The sequence below is a fragment of the Adiantum capillus-veneris genome, chromosome 23 (genome assembly GCF_014529385.1).
Source record: "Adiantum capillus-veneris isolate H3 chromosome 23, ASM1452938v2, whole genome shotgun sequence".
In the NCBI taxonomy this organism is placed as follows: Eukaryota; Viridiplantae; Streptophyta; class Polypodiopsida; order Polypodiales; family Pteridaceae; genus Adiantum; species Adiantum capillus-veneris.
The window spans coordinates 17,848,181-17,874,411 of NC_140953.1; the positions used below are offsets into that span (position 1 = coordinate 17,848,181).

Sequence of the window (26,231 nt, forward strand, 5' to 3'; positions counted from 1 at the left end):
AGGCAACAACAACATCACGAGCAACATTGGTGCCCCTCCCTATCACCTCTGGTTTCATCACCCTCTCTCTCTCTCTCTCTCTCTCTCCCTCCTTAAAACACACACACACACACACACACACACACACACACACACACACACACACACACACACCTCTTTCTCCAACCCCTCGACTATTTAAGCTTTGTCGACCGCGAGAGAGAGAGAGAGAGAGAGAGAGAGAGAGAGAGAGAGAGAGAGAGAGAGAGAGAGAGAGAGATGAAATGAAATGAAATGTTATATTAATGTCTTCAAAAGGCCAAAGTGACCTATGAGACTAGAAAGTTACAATGTGGTGGATCTAATACAAAGTCAGAGTAACAAAATGACAAAATTTAAAATACTATGCTATGGAATCCTAAACTGCTAGGTATGAACTAAGCAGCTAGCTGAGATAGAGAGAGAGCATCTCTCATGTATTCTTCTTTTATTTGAATTAATTTTCAGCTATTATCCCCTATCCCCTACCTGAGAGAGAGAGCATCTCTCATGTATTCTTTTATTTGAATTAATTTTCAGCTAGTATCCCCTATTTCCCTACTTCTTCGCTTTCTCGACGAATCTAATTTAATTCCTCTTGTTTTTTAGATTTAATTACAGCCCCTACCTTGCGTGCAGGACTGCGCCCAGGTGAAGAGTGGAGGAAATGCACATATATGCATGTGCGTGAGAGTCTGAGAGTTCATCTTCTTTTTGCAGGACGTGTACCTCCTACAGTACTCCGCTGGGAAATTTCGCATTGATATTTGGCGATGTCGCGGCCAGATTCCTCCGAGACAGAACCCACCCCCGAAAATCATGAGTTTCGAAGTCCAGAAGACATGTCTTTGTCTTACGAGCAACTCTTTGATAGCAAGCAGGATGATGATGGCCCCTGTTATTTGCCATCATATGCTCCAGAAAAAGCGGAGGATGATCGTGACTTGTTGAGCAGTGAAGGGGTGAATGGTGGGGGCGCTGATGCAACAAGCGAGGAAGGGACCTCTGAAGTTCAAGAATTTCATCGTAATGAGGATGAATATCCCCCATCGCAAAGTCCCTCTGATGTTAATGGCTTCAAATGCATCTCATACAACATGAAGGAGTTAGATCTAGATGATGATAGACGAAGTGCAGAAAATATGGAAGGTTCATGCGAACAAGCGAAGGATTCAGACATAGAGGTAAATACAGACTCTAATGTCCAAATCAACTCAGAATCTGAGCAAGGAGATACCTTAGAAGAGAACGTTGGGGGTCTTGATAGAGGCCTCCCAGCGACTACCTCTACAAATACCAGACATCTTGAAGCTTCTGAAATTCAGGTAGAACCAGCCGCTGGAAATGGTCATGTAGAAGGCTACAAGTCATATGCATCATCCGAATGTGGTGGGGCAAGTAAGTCCGGTCAGGGACAGGACACAGATCTGCTGAAAAGAGACCTCATTCCAGGAAAGCAACATCAAAATGAGGTTTGTCTTGTTTTTTTCTTGGGAAAAACGTTGTAAGACGTCATCATTTGGTGTTAGGGGCATTTGAGATTGGATGGTTGAATGTCTTCATCTAGCTGAGAGGATTGTGAAACATGCCTTTGATATCCGTGTGTGCAAAACAGTATCTTCTTGATTGTGAATATGTTATCTTGTGGCTTATTTCTTTATGCTGGCATTACATCCTTGAAGGCTTGGTTATGTAATTTCTCCAACCTGTTGATAAATAACCACATTACGAACCATGTCTCTGTCATGTACAATCATCATTGATGAGAGCTTTGGATTGCGTCCTCAACATTAGAGATGGATTTGCACATTTAGGGAAATGAATTAAGCCCATGTTTTTCATCTTAAAGGATTTTCATATACCCTCTTGGATTTCTTCACATCAGTCGGTGCAAATGGTGCGCTTGGAACTGACACTCCATGTGTTTAAGTGGACACCGAAGTCGGGGTTTAGCATGTATATAGTGCTAGATGCTTGAAATTGCGGGGTTGAAAGCCTTGTACTCGGGAGTCAAATGAAGAGATCAGCTTCCCTACCTGAAGAGTCACTTGTTGCATCTCTTGTTAGGCTTTACGTTCACCTCCTAGATGCTTTTACTCCTGCTTACGGCTTTTCTCACGTGCACTCATATCCTTGGTTGTGGGTTGGCCACCCTTTCACCCTTCTAGTAGGGTTTGCATGTTAGGTGCAGCGGAATGATTGTTTGCGCTTTGCTCAAGATGAGTGCTCCGAACTGTGCTCAAGGTTCCTTTTAGTTCTTATGGAAGGGAGAGCCTTCCATTCTTAGAGGAAAGTGCTATGATCACAAACAAAGTCAATGGACACTGTGCGTGCAAGTGTATGAGACTGAGAGATAGAGAGAGAAGAGAGATACGACATGTGGTACAATGCGTATGCAATGGACTGATGCAATCTGGGACTATGCCGGTGACGACGACGACGACTTTAGGGTTGAAATCGGTGGTCTTCTAACTGCTGAATTTCGGGACTGTTTCGGTGGCTGAAAATGACTGTTTTGGCTGCGTTTTTATGGCTGAAAATGGGGGATCTTTTGCGTCCAACTGGGGCTGATTCTGCTGCTGTCCCATAGGGCTGAAAACATTGTGGTTCTGATGCGGTAAGGGCTGAAAACCACTAACGCTGATCTGCATTTTTGAGCTAGCAAAAACGCTAGGCTGGTTGGAATCGCTGATGGACTTTAATGCTGAAATCTGAAAACGCTAGCAAGTGGAGGTGCTGGCGATGAGAGAATCTGCAACGCTAGGTAAGTTGTTGATGATGCAAACTGAAAACGCTGGGCTGATCTGTCTATGGCGATCAATAGGGCTGAAAACGCCAAGGGGGAAGACTGTATGGCGATGAAGGGAATCTGCAAACGCTAGGGGTTTTGCGGGGGTTCTTGTTGAGAAGGTGCCTGTTGAGCGGGAAGCTCCTGCTCCCTCTTCTGCCATTTTGTGCTAACTTGGGTTTGCTTATATTAACTTAGCAAAATTGCCCTACCTACTTTTGTTGGAAAGTCACTTAAAAATAATAAGTGAAAATACCAAAAATAGGGAAAATAGGCTAAATGCATTGGAAAATTCCCATGACTGAATCTGATGGATTCTGAAGGGAATACTGATGATCATGCTGTGTGCAACCAGAGGATATGCATCTATTGCTAAGTGAGTGGGCATGCACGGTCTACGAATAGACTCACAAAAGTGCCAGATCACTTCTAAATCTAGACTGACTGGACTGACTGAACCCTGATCATGTTGTAGCTTGTCTACGGACACATAGGGTTGGATGTGTCACGTGACATTGCACCACCCATGTTTATATTTTTTCCTCAATTTTGGATTTTTGTGTTGGACATTTTTAGAGCTTTTGCATGACCCAGTTTTGGCACACTTCATATATAGTGTGGTTGGTATCTTGTTGTTACAGAGTTTCATCTTCTGTCCAATGGTGGCTCTAATATCTCTTAGGAGCAGATTGGGGAGTGAGGGCTCCTTTGTGGCTGCGCCTGGCCGTAGTTGAGGTAGACACCTTTTTCAACGGTGCGAGCCATGTGTATGGCCACCCGGTAGGCTTGCATGAGGTAGGATCCTTGCTGGTTTTTCGGGGTTGGAGTCTCTTTTATCGACAATTTTCCCCGTTTGTGTCAGGTAGGAAACTAGATTTGATCCCGTGGCCAGGTTTTTGAAGATGTGGCATATTATTTTTTTGGGTACCCTCTTCTTAATGGGTCGTGGGATTTTCTAGGCTGGGCTTGGCAAGTTGAGTGTCAAAGGTGCAACGCAAAAGGTGAATCAGATGATGATCAAGTCTGCTACCACGAGCAAACCTCCTCTTGGAACAGGATCGGATCTATTGCGATAGATATCCTTCGTATCGTCCCTCGTGTGTCCACCGCCCATCGTGTGGGCATCGATTGCAACACCTGCAAGAGCACATAGTGCAGAAGGGGAGGGGAGATGCAAAGAGAGAGAGAGAGAGAGAGAGAGAGAACGCTAGAAAGGCGCGAGATTACAAGTGATTGAACAGGAAAAAGGCCAGAGAGGAGAGAGAGTGCAAGAGAGAGTAGTAGACCCAAACCTATATTTGCAAGTCGATGAATGAAGTAAGAGGGAGCGGGGTCCCTATATAGGGACTTTCAGAGTTTGCCCTACTCTCATTCCATCAAATAATCAACAGTGGTTCCCAATAAACATGCCACCATCTCAACTGATAATAAATTGGCCCAGGGGACCAAATCTGGTCCCATAGAAGGGGAAAATGCAGATAACTAGAGACTTTGATCCCATGAAACCTTAGGAATAGGGTTCTTGTCTCATGCGAGCCTATCGGGTGGGCACAACATGTAACTGGTACCGTTGAGAAGGTACGTCCACCTCAAGTACGGACATAGCTACAAAATAGCTCACACTTCCCAAACAACTCCGGGGAGAAACTCGAGCCACCACCAGAGAGAAGATGTAACTCTTAACACACCCCTTGCTCCTGGACATGGAGTCAATTCAAGAGAGCTGGCATGAAGGAATAATGTCGCCTATGGTATAGGTTTAGTAAAGATATCAGCAAGGTTATCTGATGTAGGACATCACTCTAGTCGAATAGAGCCAACCATGGTCTTCTCACAAATGAAATGGTATTGTTATTCTATATGCCATGAGAGATGTGGAAAGACTAGAGAGAAAAGAGTGTGTCAGGTGCAATGGAAGTGTTTAAGGATTTAGCTTGGATCTAGTACTCCGCACAAACACAAGGGACACTTTACTTCACTTAAAAGATATGAATTGAATTGAATGAAAGAGAGAGACACAAGAAAGAGACGACACCGAATGTCGAGTCCCAAACCCTCAAGGGTCCCCTTGCTCTGTTACCAGAGCAAGTACTTTATTTATTCTTGCACAATGCTGATACAATGACTAAATGCTGAGATGCTAATGATAATGGGTACTGATGCTATTGATGCTGGGTACTAGTGAGATACTGAAGGGTACTGCGGCGGGTACTGGGTTACTGAAGGTACTGAGGTACTGCAAGGTATTGAAGGTATTGAGGTACTGTTGGGTTCTATGTTGACGACGATGGCGAGGTACTGATGGGTTCTATGTCGACGACAACAACGACGATGACGACGGGATATTGATGGGTTCTATGTCGACGACGACGACGAGGTACTGATGGGTTCTAGGTCGACGACGATGACGGGGTACTGATGGATTCTGAGAATCTTTATGCTGAGCTAGGTAGGAGCCAAGCCAAAACTCAAGTGGTGCTAGATGCTCGGGTACTGTGTCGACGGCAACGACAACAACGAGGCTATGGCTGAATGCTGAAAACGGTATTGTACTGCTACCTTGACCGACTGTGGCGAGGATCTGTTGCGGAGCTCGGGTGCGGGCTATGCAAGGCTAAGGTTGAAACTGAAAACGCTGATGTACTTCAGGGCTGAATGCTGAAAACGTTGTGGTTCTGCTGTAGAAACATTGACTGCTGCTCATGCAAACGCCAGGTCCTGTTGACGCTTGAGAGGCACCTTCTACTACTACTCTGGTTTCTACAGGTGCACCAAGGGTTGGTTAAATAGGTACAAATGCTTGGGTTCGGCATCCATTCCAACAAGGTAAATGGAAAGTCACTTATTAATAAAATGCACTTTAAGAGGTGATTCACGCGCAGTAAATGCCCAAGCGCTAAAATGCGGGCATGTGCAAGAGAGGGTATGCAACTATGACCGGCCCATGCACTTCCTACTAGAGGCTCACAAAGTGCTGGGCTAGGTCCTAAGCTAAGACTCCTGCTAGACTGTAGCAGAAGCATGAGGACGATTGGCTTGTCCTTATGCATCAGGGTAATCGTACGGTTCTGGATCTGGAGGGTCGCATCATTCTTGTTGTGCAAAGGCATGCCCAAGAGAACGTCGCAATTCCCTACTTCATGACGTGGAAATCAACTTTTCCATGGTATTCGTGAATAGTCACTGGAAGAGCCCCAATTAGCAGGACCACTTTGTGAGTTTGCTTGGTAGCTAGCTCGGCTTCAATATCACGTCCTTGTGAATCATAATCAAAGTCTATCTGCTTCATGAATTCTGGATGGATGAAATTTTATGGGATCAAAGAAAATCAGGGCTTTGAAGCAATTGACTTTGTCATATGCTCTGCACAATTCATTTGAACTCTCGAGGTTTATGCCATAAATATCGAGTACTAATCCAATAGCTGGCATAGCTCTCTTAACCGGAGGTGGTACTGGGGTTGTGTCCGACTGTTGGCGTGGGCTTCGGCTCGGCTGGTCTGTCAGTTTAAAGGGGACAACTAAAATAGTTATGCCCTAATTGAAAGCATCCACAACATCGACCTTCTTGTAATAAAGTATCCTGTTGTTGAGGCATCAAACGAGACCTTTGAGATTGACTTTCACGAGAATTTTGAGTTGTTGTTTGTTGTGATCGAGGATTCTGGTTTGTTACCTGAGTTTATTCAGTGGTAAACTCTAGCTTTCCTATATCGGACCGCTACATGGTCCATAAGCTCTTGCATGGTTGAGACTTGTTTGGACAGAAAGTCCAATGGTGTATCGCTCGCACTAGTCCTCCAAGGGAATCAACTTGAAGAAAGACACCGGAAGGTAGACATTGAAGAACCTTAGGTTATAGTCTTCCATGGTCTCTGTGGCAAGCATTTTCAAGTTGCCCCATTTCGACAAGATCTGGACTTCAAAGAGAAAATTTATGTAACTACGTGCAAAATTGTCTTGAAAGCTTGCCATGTCCTTGGAGCATGCAGTCGTTTTGCGATTGAACTCCACCACTACATAGCATTATCCTTAAGAAATCATGCTCCTCGAGAACTCTTGGATTCTTCCCCAAAGCATAGATGTTGTCGAATTGTTGTAGGAACTGCAATGTTTTCTTCCGATCTTTCATCCCAGAAAAGGTGAAATTTTTTACTGTTGTGCCGCCATCTTTGAAATCCTTTGGTTGGTTAGGCGCGTACCCCGGGTACGGATAATAAGAATATCCATATGGGCTCCAACCATTGTATCCTGATGGTGGTAATGGTGGGGGAGGTGATGGCAACGCCGGTGGCAGAGGTGGTTGCACTGGATCAGAGTTAGTAGACGGCGGCACCATATTCCTGAAGACGACTCCAATCGGAATAGATGGCTGAGAAGGTTGCCTGTTAGAAGCTTTCGTACTTTTTGGTGCTGGAGGAGGTACCACATGGGGCATGAGAGGGGGCAACATGTAATTTAGAAATTGTTGAAAACTCTGCAGCATCGGGAGATTTTGCTGCAGGTGCTGTGAAAGTATGTCGCGAAGCTCATCAAGAAGAAACTGCAGGTACTCTACTGAATCCATAAACTGTCACGTGCACATCTAACCCTCTAGGCTTTAGGACAACCTAGGAAGTGTTCTGGCATCCTTGTGAGCCTGTACGCAGGACATGCATGTTTAGTCACTTTAGATTAATTGCATATCCTCTGATTGCACATGAGCACAACTAGTGTGTGCTAGGTGTAGACATTGGGGAGTGTTCCCATACAATTGCATTAGTACCCAGCGGGTATTTATTTGCATGTGAATCACCTCTTATAAGTGAGTTTATAACTCATTAATAAGGGTCATTTAGAAATCGTGGGTTTTTGGATTGGCATTGCCCGACCCAGCTTTGATTCCCTATATAAGTAACCCTAGGGGTAACTTGTCAAGCGTAAGTCAGTACCCTCAGTACTAGTGCCCATTACCTGCAGTACCTCAGCATCCATGGCATTTTTGCACCATCCACCCACAGTACTAGATCAGCCCTAGCATTTCAACCCAAGCATCAGATCAGCCAGCGTTTTCAGTTTTCAGCCCAAGACATCAGATCAGCCAGCGTTTTCAGATTCAGCCCTTAGATCAGCCAACGTTTCTCAGGTTTCAGCCCATTGCCAGCATCAGCGACAACAAATCAGCCCATAGTCCTCCTTTGCAGTTGCAGATCATTCTTTTTTGCTTGTTTGAGATTGGACGTAAATCAAGACCACTTGGGCGTGTCGATCTCTCTAATCTGTGTTTTTGAAGAGTGATAAGTAACCCAAAAAAGAAGGGCTTGTCCAGCCTCCCCTTGTTCCTCTATCCACTCATTCAGAACGGACCTTGCACATTGCGCGGCAGGCCAATCGATGTGAGGTGATAAAAAGAAACTTTGGTGTGAGGCTTGAGCGCAAGGCCGCCAAGGGGTACCCGGAGGAAGGAGTTGAGCTTGGGTAAGAGAAAAGCCTTCTTCAACGCAAATGCAAGCAGTACCAAGTACATGGTCGGACATTGTGTGGCCAGTGTGAAATGGACGACGGCCGAGAGTTTCACCCGTAGTCTGGAAGGGCAGGTTGCCACGAGATGGTGGGCCTAGTCAGCACTGAAATTAGAGTAGTCAAAGGTTGGCTAGGCTCAGCTCAAAGTCATTTAGGCCCTCCGCTACACGTTATAAGTTGGTGGGTACTAGGAAATTAAACCTAAGGTAGTCAAATGAACACATGGCAGTTAGGGAGCTGCATGCAGGACAAGAGACTGTCTCCAGAAGCCTTATCCAAGAGGGGGTGCTCAAAGTTGAGGGTAGAGGCTGATTTTTGTTCAATTGTGCTTTACAGTGTGTGGGTGAGTAGTGGGTGCAAGTTTCACAGCTTTAATGGAAAGCTTTCCTTCTCTTTTGTCCCATGTAGCGGGATGATTTGCTCTCGTGCATCTCTCTCTCCCTTTTGGCGCATATAGTAATGCCCCTCTAGTTGGGCTTCTCAGTTGACCATGTACAGTTCTTAGGGTTTTATGCGCGTTTGCCAAGGCCAGAGCCTTCTGAACAGGTACATGAGTAACTAATTGCTAATCCCCCACAAGTACGCACAGTTCCATCGCGAAGAATCGCAAAAATGAAGAGTTTTCGCGCGTGGAAACTTGTTCGTTTTTAAAGGGGAACTGTCCCATTGCGTGTGGGAGCGTTTGAGACATGCATAGGCGTGTTTGCTCTGCCCAAAACGATCCAAAACAGAAAATTACAGCCTGCTGTGTTTTTCTGCAGGTTTAGGGTTTCGCACCTAAACTGCAGGACATCGCCAAGGGAGCCTCGGAAACGCCGTCGGATGCTTAAAGAGGGCTTTGGGCACCTTACAGTGACAAAACAGGGAATTACAGCATGCTGAAATTGACCTGCAGCTCACTGGAAAGCTTCCAAACCGCAAGGGAAAGTGTTCTTGACGTGAACTTTTGACCTACAAGGATTTTTGTGCCAGTAGGCTAGCGAAATTGGTTCAAAAACCGAGTTAGGTGAAAGCGTTCGGATTGTTTATTTGCAATAAGAATAAAGAAATACCGAAAGGGGCGCTAGTCTTCGGGGCCTACAAGATCTTGCTGTTTGCTTGGAAGCACTCTAGCTGCCAAGCCGTGTGTTCGTTTGAAGTGTTAAGTTCCAATCAAAGGTTTACCCATGAAGTTCCTTTGTGCCGTAAAGTTTCAAGTAAAGATCGGGTGAAAGCTAAAGTTTACCGCCCTACGGGCCAGTTTCAATCTATCTCTAGGGAGGTTCCATAAGCGGTGTATAAAGGAGACTGATTTGGTGAGCGCCTCAACCACTAGTGGGGGGCCAACTAGCTCTACTCGAATAATGTCATGTGGTATTGAAGCCTGGCTCTAATAAGCTGCGAGATCAGAGGCCAGTGTCTTCTCCATGCTTCCCCATCCATTTGTGCGACCCGACCTCCCATGATGGTCCAATGAAGGCCCCCATATCTCAACTCCATATAGCAATGCAGAAGCCATCAAAGTATCAGAAAGCCAGAGCTTCGTCCGAGGCTCCTGAAACTGAATCTTTGAACACATCCTCTTCAATCCACCCAATGCTGCATAGGCCATAGTTACCGGGGAACGCCCCCTAGCCCTCGTTCCGGCGTTCCGGGGGGGCAGTTCCCTTCCCGAACGTTCCGAAACGTCCCGAAACGTTTGACGTTCCGGGTGGCCAGTGCAAACCGGAACGGCTGTTCCGGAACGTTCCGAACGCCCCCAAAACGTTCCGGAATGCCCCTGGAACGGCCAACGGCTACAAACAAATTTGGCAAAAATTGAAAAAATTGAAGTAAATGTTTGGGCTTCTTTTTGAAGTGTGCAAGGCCTCAAGGACTCATAAAATGCACCCCCCTCCCCCTTTCTCTCCACAAGCTAATCCTCAAGGCTCAAGCTCTCTCCCTCTCACACTCTCAAGATCTCTCCCTCTCAAGACTCACTCTCTCAAGGCTCAAGGCTTTAAGCCTTCAAGCTCTCTTCCTCTCCCTCCCACTCTCTCAAATCTCTCCCTCTCCCTCTCACTCTCTCGAGTCTCTCCCTCTCTCTCTCTCTCTCTCTCTCTCTCTCTCTCTCTCTCTCTCTCTCACATCATCTAGTCATAGCAAGATTGAATGGTCTTCAAAACGAGTTTTTTGTGAGTATTAGAGTCAAAGCACTCTAATACTCCTTGTATTTAAACACAAGAAGCTAAAAAATGCACTATTTGGGTGTTTTTTATACCTCCCGTTCCGCGCCGTTCCCGTTCCGAACCCCTAGCTGATCCCCCGTTCCACGGGGATCCCGTCGCCGTTCCTGTTCCGCGTTCCGGGTAACTATGGCATAGGCTCTAGTCAGTCTAGTCTCTGTTGCTCTCCTCCATGAAAATGCTGGTCCACTAAAGATCACCCCAAGGTAGGTGTAAGCATTTGTATGCTCCACTGTCTCATGAAACCGTCAAGTAGGACTGTAGACTTTGGCTTTCACCCGATCTTTACTTAAACTTTATGACACAAAAGAACTTCACGAATAAACCTGTGATTGGAATTCAACACTTCAAGACAAACCACGGCTTGGCAGCTAGAGTGCTACCAGGCAGACAGCGACACCGATAGCGACACCTTGTTGGCCCCAAAGACTGGCGCCCCTTTCGTTATTTCTTTATTCTTATTACACTTGAGAAAAACCTGTAAACTTCTACAAGCTGTCCCACTTTCATCTGGCTGAAATTCCTTCTACTCTAACCCGATTTCGGCAACATAACCACAGTAAAAGTCTCCACAGACAAAATCCCAAGTACACGGTGACTTTCCACGCATTTTAGAGCACTTTACAAAACCTGGTGAGAAATTACAGCACGCTGAATTCTTTGTTTTGCGCTTCGATTTGCGTGCCGATCACTTCTGTGGATAGCCCTCGAGCTCTCGCACTTGTAGGGTCACTTGCGCCTTGAATTAGACAAGATTCCTCGCGGGAAATCCCTCTAAATTGTCTTGTACAAGCACCGAATGCTTTCTCGAGGCTCCTCTGGCAAATAAACGATCCGAACGCTTTCACCTAACCCTCACCAAGCTGTTCAAACCTGTCCATTGCTGTAATTTCAGGTTTTTGACCCAATTTCGCCAGTATCACGGCGCAAAAATCCCTGTAGGTCAAAAGTACACGTCAAGGACACTTTCCCTTGCGGTTTGGAAGCTTTCTAGTGAGCTGCAGGTCAATTTCAGCATGCTGTAATTCCTTGTTTTGTCTCTGTCAGGTGTCCAAAGCCCTGTTCAAGCATCTCACGGCTTTCTCGAGGCTCCCTGTAAGGTGCAACGGAATGAATGACTGAACTTTGCTCAAGATGAGTGCTCCGAACTGAGCTCAAGGTTCCTTTTGTTCTTATGGAAGGGAGAGCCTTTCGTTCTTAATGAGAGAGTGCAATGATTAAAAACAAAGTGAATGGACACTGTGCGTGCAAGTGTATGAGACTGAGAGATAGAGAGAGAAGAGAATACGACACCAGAGACTGTTGTAAAACCTCCTCCAAAGGCCCCACTCTCGTCGGCGAGAGTGGTCTACTTATGATTGCACAAACTGGTACAAACTGAATGCATGTGACTGATGCAAGTCTAGGCTATGTCGATGTCGACGACGGGGATGGCGAGACCGACCTAAGGGCTGAAATCTGCAACCTTTTATCTGCTGTCCAAAAACGCTACTGGCTGAAATCTGTCCAAAAACGCTGCTGTAGCAAAAACGCTAATGGCTGAAAATTGTTGGTGCTTGGTTTTCTGAAAACTGATGTTCCTTTGGGCTGAAACTGATGGTCCTTTAGGGGTGAAATTGCAGGTTTTTAAGGGCTGAATCTGATGCTGCTTCATTGCTGAAAAACGCCAGCGAGAAGGGAGGGAGATATGGGTCTTTGAAAAACGCTAGGTGTCACAAAGTGATGACGTGGCTACGGACAACCTTTGCACTCTCCTTTGTTGCCTGGTCTATCTGCTCGTGCAATCTGTTTTCCTCCTCCTCGGTAGGTCTTGATGTTGTGGTCTCTTCTTGTGCTGGGGGTGGATCTTCACTAGTTGTGGCTTCCCCAGTCTCTGGTAGCTCCACGGCTGCCCCGCCTGTTTCTTCTTGCTGAACCTTTGTATCTTTTATCATTTTGTCTTGCAGATCTTGGAGCTGCTTTCAAAGGGCCTCATTCTCCGCTCTCAGTGCTTGGTTCTCTGAGGTAAGTCGTTCTTCTGCAGCCAATGAGCCCTCTGCAATGTGCAATCTCTGCACTTGCTCTAGCCGCAATTCTCTTTGCAAGCTCCGGACTTGATCTTCCAGACCGGGGACTTTCTGCGAGAAACCCTAAAATTCCTGCAAACCCTAATTTTTGCTAAAAACCCTAATTTCCGAAAATCGCGGAGGTTGATTTTTATTTTTATTTTTAGTTTTTAATGATGAGCGACGCAAATCTCTACGCAATGAGAAAGAGAGAGAGAATGCTTTTACTTTAAAGTTTTGACTCTTTGTGAGAGAGAGAGCAATTGCTTTTGATTTGAAGCTTTTGGGGCTCTGCTTTTGGGCATCCCTTGTAACCTTTAAATTAGTGGTGAGGGCCTCACTTCTCAGAGCATCTAGACGCAGAGTCTGAGAGTGAATCCCGACCCACTCTCTTGTACTTAGAACTGATTAATATAAAAAGAAACACCGAAAGGGGCGCCAGTCTTTGGGGCCAATATCTCTAGGCACGGAACTCTGCCGAGCCAGTGCAAATCTATTGTGATCTGTGAATCGTTTGGTGCTGTCGCGATTGATTCTTGACTTGGAGTGTCCAAGTCTGTTACAGTGGTACTAGAGCACGGCCGATTTCTCTTCTACGGGATATCCAATCCCCAATTTTTTTTTCCGCGGCACCTATGGCTTCACGCAAGGATCAGTCGACTCCCTCTGCATCTAGAGATGCGGGCAGGGATCACAATGAAGATTCTGACAGAGAGCATGGCCCGCCTCGGCCTACTCAAGCGGAGCAAAGAGAGATGAAGCGTTGTCAATCGATTGGCGATGCAACAAAGATGATGCTCAGTTTTGCGAAGGATGAGAAATTGGCAAAATATATGAGCGAGACTTTTTTTCAGGAAGTGCATGCGCAGTGGCAGAAAACCACTACACCACCCCTAAAACCCGCTCTCAAGAAACCTTCTGATCACAAACAATACTCAGAGAAGGAATTACAAGAGGTGGTTGATGCACGGATTGCTCAGCTTTTTGACGCGCAAAAGAAAGCCAAAAAGCACGGCAAAAAGCAGAAGAAAGGCACTGACTTCTCGGGATATTTGGGTCGTCAGTCGACATTCGACAAGGCAAAGAAACAGAAGAAGCATGTTCGATTTGAAGGAGTACCCAGTTCTTCTTCTTCTTCTTCTTCTTCTGACAGTTCTTCTAGCTCTTCAGATTCGAGCGAAGAAGACAGAAAAGGTAAGAAGCGAAGCAAGAAACAAAGCTTTGGAAAGGGCAAGAAAAAGGCAAAGAAGGCTAAATCTCGCCTAGAGACTGACAGTTCTACTGAGGACTCGTCGATGATGGAAACTTCTATGCGAACAAGAAGAATTTTTACAAAGCCAACCAATATGACTTTCTCGAAGATAAAAGCAAGAAAGTCCGAGAGTTTAAGGAAGGTGGCCACTCGATCAAGCTCGATACTTTTTCAGGATACTTAGATGCTTCGAAGGCTTTGTCTTTTATACAACAGTTTGACATTGTTTTCGCGGGAGGACGCTATTCAGAGCACTCCAAGATTCGAAGAGCTACCTCTTACTTTATGGGGAATGCTCGTACTTGGTGGTCCACGCTTCTTTTAAACAAGACTGCGCCATTTAAATGGCTGAAATTTAAAAAGCTTTTTATTTCTTCTTGGTTGACGCAAGAATATGAACGAGATATACGAGCGTCTTGGAACCATCTTCGGATGACGAAGAAAGATACAATCAATGCTTATTGTGAAAGATTCAGGAGCTCTTTTCTACCTGCCTCTTCATTCAAGAAGATCTCGTTCTGAGAACAGATTGAGCGGTTCACCTTGGGTCTACCTACAGAGATCCGAGATCACTGCTTGGAACAGAAGTCAGCTTCTATTCAGGAGTTGATGAGTCATGCGAAGCGGGGCTTTGCCATTCACTCTGGCAGTCTGACCTACCCCACAGATGAGGCCATGACACAACGAGCCGAACAAAATTCTGGGAATGAAAGTAGAAAGAAAAAGAGCAACCCATAGAAAAAGGATGCACGACACAAGCTTACTCCTGAGGAGACAGCTCGCTTCATCAGAGAGGGGAAGTGCTTTGAATGCGGGGAACAGGGACATATCTCCGCGAAGTGCCCTAAAAAGGCACAGAAAGAACAGAATGATAAAGACGACGATAGGCCTGAGAGTTCGAGAGCAGCTGAGGAACGTGGCAGAAAAGGCAGATAGAAAAGCAGAACTGGTACCATGGCGTGGGACCTGCACCGAATCTAATGAATGAAAGTACAAACTTTGCCGCTTTTGGGGCAAAGTGAAGGATCGGGAAGCTCTTTTGAAAGAGCCAAGGCCAACTTCTTTTCACTTGGAATTGGCGGCTCGATTTGGAATTACGCCCGACAGACTGATGCCACAGGCGGAGGTAGTTCGACTGGCACCCGGATGGGATGTTGCCATTACACCGAGCATTGGCAAACTTCGTTTGCAATGACAGGGGTGTTCAAGGCACGCGAGTGACGTTCTACTCAGGATCCCTTGGTACCACAAGAACTACGCCATGGTTGACTACCGGGCCGAGAAAGCGACTTTGATAAATGAAGGGCTCAGAGATTGTACTTGATGAACTTCAGTTTCTTTACTCATTCTTTTGGGAGAGAACTGAAGGATGGATAAAGGTTGAATATGTTTTGACCTGATCAAAAGAACGCCAAGATTTTTTCTTCACACTCATGCCGATTGCTTTTGAGAGGGCTTGAAGATCATACCATTGATCTGATACCTGGAAGCACACCATCGAACCGGCCACCTTATCGTGTGAGCCGAGTACAGAATGAAAAGATTATGAACCCAGTGAAAGACCTCTTGGACAAGGGTCTTGTCTAGCATAGTACTTCACCGTATTGCTCTCCACTGTTGTTGGATTTGAAGAAAGACGGATCTTGGAGAATGTGCATCAATTATAGCGCTCTCAACAAAATCACCATCAAGAACAGATTTCCGATTCCTAGGATCGATGATATACTCGACAGGTTACAGGGATCCTCGTGCTTTAGCAAGATTGACTTGAAGAGTGGATATCATCAGATCCGAATCACGCCGGGAGACATCTACAAGACAGCCTTTCGGATGACTTTTGGGTTATTTGAGTTTTTGGTGATGCCTTTGGCTTAACCAATGCTCCTGCGACATTTAACCAGATGATGGATAGGATTTTTTAAGAGTACAGGCTATTTGTTGGCACTTTCTTTGATGATATCATTGTTTTCTCCAAGAATGAAGCAGAACACACAGATCATATGCTTTAGAGATACAATTTTTTTTTTGGGACACTTTGTCTCAACAACAAGAGTGCAAATGGACCCGGCCAAGATAGAGACTATCCGTGATTGGCCCGATTTGAAGAATGTCCATGTCACGAGGACGTGGCAGTTATTAACCATGTCACAGAGATGTGGCAACTGCTAACCTTGGTTGTTGGTTTCTTTCCAATGGGGTTTATTTCATTTGTTTAAGACCCTCTTTTTGAAGTAGCAAACGGTCGGACATTGTATGGCCAATGTGAACGGTAGATTCACCCGCAGACGGGAAGTGGTCGGCACTGGAATTCGTATGGTAAGAGGATGTCTAGGCTCAGAGCAAGATCATATAGGTCCCCCCGTCGCACTTAGCAAGTTGGTGGATACTAGGAAGTGAACTCAATTAAGGCGTAAAGTCAAGGTGGGACTACCAACAAAAAGTATCCGACAGTTGGGCCACATTGCACTTTTGGATGCGGTCCCAATGAGGATAGATGGTCAGAAGACCAGTGGGAGCCCAATGGAAGCATCTCCTAAAATTTAGGGAACTGCTATTTTGGGCCGGGAAATGTGTTCGCGTCATTACCCCCGGTATGACTAGGGGAACATTTTATAACTCTGCCGCGAAGTCAACTGACGCGTCGGTTGGTATATTTTTAAGCGGCGAACCCGAAACGGGAAAATGCTTGAAAATGCGCCAAGTGTCACATTTTCGTGAACTTTCCTCTTGCAGAAAAATGCCCGCTGATTTTTAAGCTGGGAGAGGCCTCATTTGCAAGCTGTCACAGGTTAAGAGCTATGGAGTGCTTCCTTTCCCTCTCATGTACAGTGTGGTGCTAGGAGTGATGCCCTGCACACTACACACTGCTCTCTCTCTCCCCTACGTGCAGTTATGTGATGCCCCACAAGAGGGCTACTCATTTGACTGATGTACAGTTGTGTGGGTTCATGCTTTTATGCTGAGGCAAGAGCCTCCTTGAGCAGGAACGGGGGTAGCTAACTGCTGCTCCAAAGCAGGCACTGGTGAGGGTCATAACCTCACCGTACAGGTGCAAAATCAGCGCTGTATGCGTTGTAAATTCACTGTTTTTCAGCCATACGGACGCCAGGATCATTGGGAATCGTGCCCCACTGGCAGAGGATAGTTAGGGGACTGTTTGGGGCTGAAAACAGGGCAAAAACCAGTAAATACAGTGTGCTGAATTTACTGTTTTTGGACAGGAATCAGAGGGTATACGACAGTGCAAGCGAGTTCCAGCAGGGGAATTGGTTTCGCGCAAGTTTTGGGGTTGTTATGCTGCCGAAATTTGGCCAAATCAAATGGTATCTAGGTGGATACACGTGAAGGATTCCCAGGACCTTACCTTGTAATTTACCCTCCTAAAGAATAAAGAAATACCGAAAGGGGCGCCAATTTTGGGGCCTACAGGTTGTCGGCGTTTGCTCGGAGCATTCTAGCTTCCGAGCCGTGTGTGTATTCAAGTGTTAACTCCCGTCGCAGGTGCTCTTTGCAAAGTGCTCTGTGTGTGTGTTTAAAGTAAAGAATTTCGGGTGAAAGCCAACGCCTACCGCCCTACGGGCCGGTTTCAGTCCATGAAGTTGAAAGCTTCTTGGGACCGTGTTCGTACTACAGACGGTTCATTCGAAAGTTTGCAGAGGTTGCTTCCCTTTTGCATATCTTGATACAGAAAGGAGTCCCTTTCTCGTGGGGATCCGCAGAGGTGACTGCCTTTCAGACATTGAAAGAGAAATTGACTACAAGACCAGATTTGACTTTGCCAGACTTGCAAAAGTCATTTGAAGTATTTTGTGATGCTTATGGTAGTAGTCTGGGTGCGGTCTTGATGCAAGAAGGCCATGTCATTGCTTACGAGAGCCGATTGTTCTCTAGGCCGGAGATGACAACACAGATTTATGAGAAAGAGCTCTTACTCAGTGGCGGCATTACCTACTCGGAGCGGATTTTATTGTCTTTACAGACCATCAGAGTTTGCGCTACTTCTTGTCACAGAAGCAGCTTTCAGAAAAGCAGATGTGGTGGGCGAACATCTTGTCACAGTTTCACTTCCAGATTGTCCATGTGCAGGGACATAAGAATGTGGTGGCAGATGCTTTGTCTCGGAAGCCGTTGGTTTTGGCTATTTCCGTGATACATCATAGGAGCTTCGAGGATATGATCGATCAGTATGCCACAGATACAGATTTTGCAGATATTTTCACACGGATACGGGATGGGGAGACAGTAGCTGGATACTCCCTTCGGGAAAGACTATGTTGTGCGTTACACAGCCGTTGCGGGAAAAGGTTATGACTGAATGCCACTGTCCACCGTTTACGGGTCATTGCGGCATTGCTACCACCATGAAGGGGTAGAGATACTTCTTTTGGCCGAGACTCAAAAAGGATGTGGAAGAGTTTGTGCGCAGTATGCCAGAAGGTCAAGTTTGACAAGCATAAGGCATAGGAATTGTTACAGCCTTTACCCATACCCACCCGCCCCTTGGAAAATATTGAAATGGATTTTATTTTTGATCTCCCGAGAACACAAAATGATCACGATGATTTTCCGATTACATGGCAAGTCTGAGACGATTGTCTCCAACAGAGACCCCCGATTTATGAGTTTGTTTTGGAAGGCAGTTTGGGAGAACATTGGCACGCGGTTGCAGTTCTCGTCATTGTTCCACTTGCAGACTGACGGGCAATCTGAGATTGCTAATTTTGTGGTTTTAGATTTATTGAAGTCTTGTATCTCGGATCAGAAGACTCAATGGGAAAAGAACTTACCTTTGGTGGAATTTGCCTACAATAACAAGATACACTCTTCGACGAGGAAGACGCCATTTGAGATTGTTGAAAGTGCTGCGAAGGTTCCTTCCTGAGCACGAAAGATTAGATATTTGAAGCGGATGAATATTCGCGAGATTTGGATACGGCTTTTGCCAAGGTTCGCGAGACTTTGCAGAAGTCTCAAGAACGACAGAAAAAGGCAGCGGATAACCATCGTCGCGACTTGAAACTGAAGGAGGGTGATTGGGTGCTCTTACGTTTTGAGAAGGCACGCCTAAGAAAGAAAAAGGGAAAGGAGAGGCTTTTCCAAAGCTTAGTATTCGATACTACAGACCTTTCCAGATTACTGAAAGATAAATGATGTCTCCTTCCGATTGAAACTACCAAATACTTGGACGATTCACAATGCATTGCATGTGAGTCTCTTGAAACCTGTTAAGGGTGATGTGCGTGATGATGGGGAGCCTGATGCAACCCACAGTGGAAGAAAACGAGGAAACCCTTGTTCGTGAACAGATTTTGGCACATACGGATACGAAGAAAGGTAAAGTCCGAAGGCGGTTCTTGGTTAAGTTCAAGAACTTTCCTGCATTTGATGCGAAGTGGAGGAGGACCTAGCAGATACTCCTCGGATTGTGAAACTTTACCTCGATGCTTTTTGTTTAGCATAGTCTATTCCAAACGGAACCCATAAATTGAGCTTGGCCGAAGATCTGGTGCAGTGGGATGCACAAGACGGGAGTTACTCCGCTCCTTTGTCAACAAATGCCTTGATTTTGATACTAAAGTCAGTGATGTCTCTTTGAGCTTCAGGGATACTGAGAGCTGACAGTATTCTACTGGATGACTTTATGAAATGGAATTCCTGATAAAGATACTGATTTGTTCTTGACTTCTTTTGAGTGCAGGAACTGATAGACGAAATGACTTCAGCATTTTGGTTTGATCGATCTCGAATAAACATCGTTGCAATAGGGGTTAGTCAATCGGACATCGATGAGGTCCCGATTGGACCTAGATGTGATTGCTAGCTACATTACCGATAAATCATGGTCTAAGATCCGAATGAATGTTGAATGTTATGTGATGTCCTGTGATGTCGTGTGACGTGACTGTCAATTTTGTACATGTGCTAGAAGTGTGTTCCTAGTACGTAGGTACTAACAGTCAGTTTCTGCTAAGACGGTTTATGGCTTTTGTCGGTTTTGTAGGCGTAATCGGGGTCGATTACAATGCTTTCAAGAGGGGGGTATGTCACAAAGTGATGACGTGGCTACGAACAACAAAAACCCTAATTTTTGCCAAAAACCCTAAAATTCCTGCAAACCCTAATTTTTGCCAAAAACCCTAATTTCCGAAAATCGTGGAGGCTGATTTTTTTATTTTTTTATTTTTTTTATAATGATGAGCGACGCAAATCTCTACGCAATGAGAAAGAGAGAGAGAATGCTTTTGCTTTCAAGTTTTGACTCTCTGTGAGAGAGAGAGAGAGCAGTTGCTTTTGATTTGAAGCTTTTGGGCATCCCTTGTAACCTTTAAATTAGTGGTGAGGGCCTCACTTCTCAGAGCATCTGGACGCAGAGTCTGAGAGTGACTCCCGACCCACTCTCTTGTACTTTGAAATGATTAATATAGAAAGAAATACCGAAAGGGGCGCCAGTCTTTGGGGCCAATATCTCTAGGCACGGAACTCCGCCGGGCCAGTGCAAATCTATTGTGATCTGTGAATTGTTTGAAGTGGTTATTTGGTGCTGTCGCGATTGATTCTTGACTTGGAGTGTCCAAGTCTGTTACACTAGGGCTGGGATCTTGGTGCGGTGAGGCTAGGATGAAAACGCTAGGTCTGGGATTTGCTTGCGATGGCTACTTGCTGGAGAAAACACCAATGGTTGATGGAATCGCCAGGGATGGGATCTTGGCTTTTTGGAGGGGAAACCACCAAGGTTCTTGCTTGAGAAGTTGCCTGTGGAGCCTGGCTCCTGTTGCCTCTTCTGCCAATTAGTGCTAGTCTAGGTTTGCTTATATACAAACTTACTCAATTTGCCCTACCTACTTTCCAACAAAAGTCACTTAAAAATATAAGTGAAAAATGTCAAAAATAGGTAAGATAGGCTAAAATCAGTGGAAAATTCTCCTGAAGGATTCTGATGGATTTTGATGGGAATGCTTATGATCATGCTATGTGCAACCAGAGGATATGCATCTACACTAAGTGATTGGACATTCACGGTCTACGAATAGACTCACAAAAGTGCCAGATCACTTCTAAATCTAGACTGACTTGATTGAACTGAACCCTGGTCATGCTGTAGTTTGTCCATGGACACATAGGATTGGATGTGTCACGTGACATCCCCTCCTTTTCAAAGCAAGGTACTGGTACCGAATTGTATGGCGTCGAGGGAGATTGCCAATAGCATCCAGAATCCTGGAAGGGACTCTTCGCCGGCTCACTCTGATGTGTGGGTCATGCGGTACTTGAACTTCATAAAGGTCTGCAACACTTGCTTCTTTGGGCCGCGCCGAAAGCGACAAAGTCTTCTGTGGCTCCTTCAATGCTTCAACTTCGTCGAGAGTCATGCTTCTTTCCTCTTCAAGAATCTCCATGGCTGAAAATTCCTGAAACCATTTCCAACACAAAACCATGGAAATACCTATTCCATTTAAAGTGAGTGGAACAAATCTTGTCTTTCGCAAAGACTGTGCATGCAATGTAGATGAACAAAGAGATGGAGTACCAAACCGTTCATCACACACACGCAAACAATGAAATCGAATGTTTCTCTTTGAATCTAAAACAATCAATTGTGGCATTTCACAACGGAAATGCCCATGCTTGGTGCTCATACTTTCATGTGCTCTTCCTACAAATGTGTCATGCCAAGGAAGAGACATGGAATGTGACGTCCTTGAATGCATACTTTTCAGCTTTTCATGAACAATCCGCACACATTCGTGCTCATTCATGAGTGAAACGTCCTCAACGGACAATATGTCATGCCTAGGAAAAGGGATCACATAAAGACACTGGCTAAAATACAGGAAACGATCACGATGAAACACTCGAACAATGCGTACGTATCAATCATGCGAACACATAATACTTCTTGTGAGGGTTCTTTGGACCTAGGCTCGAGAGCCAAGATGAGTTCTTCTGGATCTATTGAATCTTCTTGTGGGGGATCTGTGGACCTCGACTCGAAAGCCAAGATCGATTCTTTGTGATTGATTGAATCTGCAACGAGGTTAGCTTCGCTAGAAAAAGCATCAACTAACACATCATCCTTCTGAACAATCACATCATCTGCATGCAACTCCTCATGCTTGTGAGAAATCACATCTTGATCATGCAAATCATCATGCTTGTCATTGTCAACCAAATCATCATGCAAATCATTGTCCTTTAAATCATCATGCTCATCATTATCATTCAATTTATCATGCTTCTCATAATCATGCAAATCCCGTGTGTCATGCTTTGGAGAAAAAGAGACCGAGAGTCTCCTTCTCCTGATTCTCTTGCATCTGTGCCTGTACTTGAGAAAACAGTCGCAAGAACTCTTTCATGTGTTGGTCGCTCTTTTCTTTGACGGCTTTGTTCTCGCGATCAAATTCTGCTTGTCTTGCTTTGTTCTCTCGATCAAATTTTGCTTGTCTTGCTTTGTGCTCTCGATCAAATTTGGCTTCACTTTCTTTTTCTTCCAAGTCGTGCTGATGCTCCATGGCTTTCATTCTTGGATCGTATTCACGATCTATGGCTGCCCTTCTTTCTTCGTAGTCATGATCTATGGCTGCCCTTCTTTTGTCATGTTCTAACTTCCTGTCCATAAACAACTGCGGCAACTCCTTCTTAGGAGTTAGTGCAATCCTTTGTCGTGGATGGGGAAGGGTCAGAAAAACCTCATGGTGGGGAAAATTCTTCTTCGCCTCTCTCATGCTCATCACCTCCAAGCGAAGTATCCAGTCCGCTTCGAGTGATGACCATTCTGAAGTCGTGGGTTCTTGTGGTCTTGGGTTCTTAAGTTCACGAGGAACTTGGGTTCGTGGGGTTCTTGGGTTCTTGAGGTTCTTGAGGGTTTTCTTTTGCTTGCAAACCGTGTTTGAGAAGGATCTTCTCTTCACCCGAGTTCTACCCCTTTCTGCGGGCGCACCCCTTGGCGGCCTTGCGCTCACACCAAGGTTGCTTTTTCCCACCTCACGTCAAGTGGCCGGCCGCTAAGTGCACGGTCCGCTCTCAATGAGTGAAAAGAGGCACAAGGGGAGGTTGGACAAGCCCTTCTTTCCTGGGATTCCTGTCACTCTTCAAAAACAAGATTAGGAATCGACACGCCCAAGCGAACTTGGGTTCGTGCGACCGCAACAAGCAAAAAAAATTCTTATGATTCTTGTGGTTCTTTCCTTGAGTGATATAGAACACTGCTAAAGCTCTAATACCAATGTTATGGTGCAACGGAATGAATGTTTGAACTTTGCTCAAGATGAGTGCTCCGAACTGTGCTCAAGGTTCTTTTTGTTCTTATGGAAGGGAGAGCCTTTCGTTCTTAATGAGAGAGTGCAATGATTAAAAACAAAGTGAATGGACACTGTGCGTGCAAGTGTATGAGACTGAGAGATAGAGAGAGAAGAGAACACGACAACAGAGACTGATGTAAAACCCTCCTCCGAAGGCCCACTCTCGTCGGCGAGAGTGGTCTACTTATGATTGCACAAACTGAATGCATGTGACTGATGCAAGTCTAGGCTATGTGGATGTCGACGACGGGGATGGCGAGACCGACCTAAGGGCTGCAATCTGCAACCTTTTATCTGCTGTCCAAAAACGCTACTGGCTGGAATCTGTCCAAAAACGCTGTTGTAGCAAAAATGCTAATGGCTGAAAATTGTTGGTGTTTGGTCTGCTGAAAACTGATGTTCCTTTGGGCTGAAATTGATGGTCCTTTAGGGCTGAAATTGCAGGTCTTTTAGGGCTGAATCTGATGCTGCTTCATTGCTGAAAAACGCCAGCCAGAAGGGAGGGCGATATGGGTCTTTGAAAAACGCTAGGGCTGGGATCTTCGTGCGGTGAGGCTAGGATGAAAACGCTAGGTTTGGGATCTGCTGGCGATGGCTACCTGCTGGAGAAAACGCCAATGGTTGATGGAATCGCCAGGGATGGGATCTTGGCTTGGAGGAGAAATCACCAAGGTTCTTGCTTGAGAAGTTGCCTGTTGAGCTTGGCTCCTGTTGCCTCTTCTGCCAATTAGTGCTAGTCTAGGTTTGCTTATATACAAACTTACTCAATTTGCCCTACCTACTTTCCAAACAAAAGTCACTTAAAAACATAAGTGAAAAATGTCAAAAATAGGTAAAATAGGCTAAAATCATTGGAAAATTCTCCTGAAGGATTTTGATGGAAATGCTTATGATCATGCTGTGTGCAACCAGAGGATATGCATCTACACTAAGTGGCTGGACATGTAGACTCACAAAAGTGCCAGATCACTTCTAAATCTAGACTGACTTGACTGAAACGAACCCTGGTCATGTTGTAGCTTGTCCATGGACACAAAGGGTTGGATGTGTCACGTGACACTCCCCTGACGATGTCGTGCAATTTAGGTGCGAAACCCTAAACCTGCAGGAAAACACAGTAGGCTGTAATTTTCTGTTTTGGATCGTTTTGGGCGGAGCAAACACGTCTACGTGTGTGTTATACGCTCCCACACGCATTGGGACAGTTCCACTGTAAAATGGACGAGTTTTCACGGGAGAAAACTCTCCGTTTTCGCATTCCTTTGCAGTGGAGTTGTACGTACATGAAGGGGACTAGCAAATAGCTAATCCGGTTCGTGTACAGAAAGCTCTTGCCTTGGCCAATGCGCATAAAATCCCCAGAACTATACATGGTCATCTAACAAGCCCGATAGTGGGGCATTTCCATATGTGCAAAGGGGGGGGGGGGAGATGCGGGAGAGCAAATCATCGCGCTACCTAGAGCTAGGGAGTAGGCAAGCTTTCCATTAAAGCTGTGATCACCTGCACCCACTACTCACACACTGTAAACCCACACACTGTAAAGCACACTTTTACAGAAATCAGCCTCCACCCTCCATTTTGGGCGCCCCCTCTTGGATAAGGATTCTGGAAGTTGTGTGTTGGCGTGCATGCAGCTCCTTGATTGCCATGTGTTCATTCGACTCCCTTGGTTTAATTTCCTAGTACCCACCAACTTATAACGTGTATGTCAGGTGCAGCGGAATTATAACGATGAAGACCTAGTTTTACACTTCCATAAAATCCTTTCCTTCTTTCCTTGCATTAGTGAATGCTTTGTACCTCAATGAATTATGAATGTTCCTTTTATGTTCCCCTGAAGAGAGGGGTTGAGAGAATGCAATAGAGATGTGTAGAGGGAGAGAGAGAGAGAGAAGAAGAGGGCGACACCCGATGGGGTCCCAACCAATCCTCTCAAGGGCCCCCCACACCGTTATTGATGTGGTATTTGCTTTAGATTGCGTAAATGGAATGTATACACAATGCAATACCTCAAAGCAGACTCTAATGACTTGACGACGACAAATCACCGTGGTAACTCCTCGGGAAGAGGCACCTCCGCGGTTGATTTGATGCACCTTTGGATCCTTCTCGATGTGGGATTGCGGATGGCCAGCAAGGGTAGATTTGGGGCTGATTTGCGCTCCCGATGTGAGAGGAATAAAGGGGCGAATGATGGCTGCAAAAACGCAGACATGCGACGAAAAACTCAGCAGATCTCTCGCGTGAGCAAGGCTGAAAACGCAGACCTCGATGACGGCGATGATGGGCAGCAATGTGAGCACTCGATGCCGGCGAGGGAATGGCCGAGAGGAGGCTCGATGGGCTGCCGAAGTACCGGACCGCAGTCGTGTAGGCTAGATCTCACCCGCACTGCGACGGCGATGGGCTGAAAACTGAAAACGCTGGCTGTTGTGCAGGGCTCAAAACACCAAGGGCTGAATTCTGAAAACGCTGGTTCCTCCTCTTCAAAAACGCTGTCTGAATTGCAGTCCCTGAGAGAATGAGAATAGCGCTAGCTCCTTGGGTGTCTTTATAGGAAAGAATAGGCCTTAAGTAATTATTAGGCCTTAGGTAGGGCAAGTGTCCACCAGTTTTCCCAACAAATAAATCATAAAATGATTTATTAAAACTTGGTCCAAACTTGGTGAGATTGTCGCACATCTGCCCACGTGGGAAATACGATCGACGCGCAGTCTGGCACGTCAGATTTCTCTAACCTAGAACTACATGCTCGTCATGCCAAATGCCCACCGTAGTGTAATAACATTTGTCAAAATGCGTATACAAACCATTTATGCAAGAGGGTTCCAAACTAGAAAACCTAATCTAATGGATTTGTCCGGACATGCAGGTCCTGCGAATAGGCTCACAAAATTGCCGGTACTAATCCTCCTAGGATTCTAGACATCCCTATCTAGGAAGAAGGGGAAAACTGGCTTTGGAAGTCGATGAAGTATGTCCACGTGGCACACAGAGCCATGTGCACGTGACATCCCCTCCTGCTTAAGGTGAGGTACGGGTATGGCCTCCTTGTATGAGGCTAGCAAATCCGGGTAATCGATGAAGAATTACTCGTCCACCCACGCCGTTTCGTGTG

General features: G+C 45.6%; 1 protein-coding gene across 4 annotated transcripts in view; it reads left to right on the plus strand.

The window, feature by feature from the left end:
* The first annotated feature begins 535 nt into the window (after nt 1-535).
* The window catches only part of LOC147427470 (SAND family protein), a 114,863-nt gene continuing 89,167 nt past the window's right edge, over nt 536-26,231 (plus strand). For 2 of the 4 annotated variants that reach the window (XM_086496667.1, XM_086496670.1), the window contains exon 1: nt 676-1,490. In XM_086496667.1, coding sequence (XP_086352793.1) covers nt 792-1,490 — 699 coding nt within the window. In that variant the 5' untranslated portion in view covers nt 676-791. The other 2 variants (XM_086496668.1, XM_086496669.1) reach the window with 2 other exon arrangements.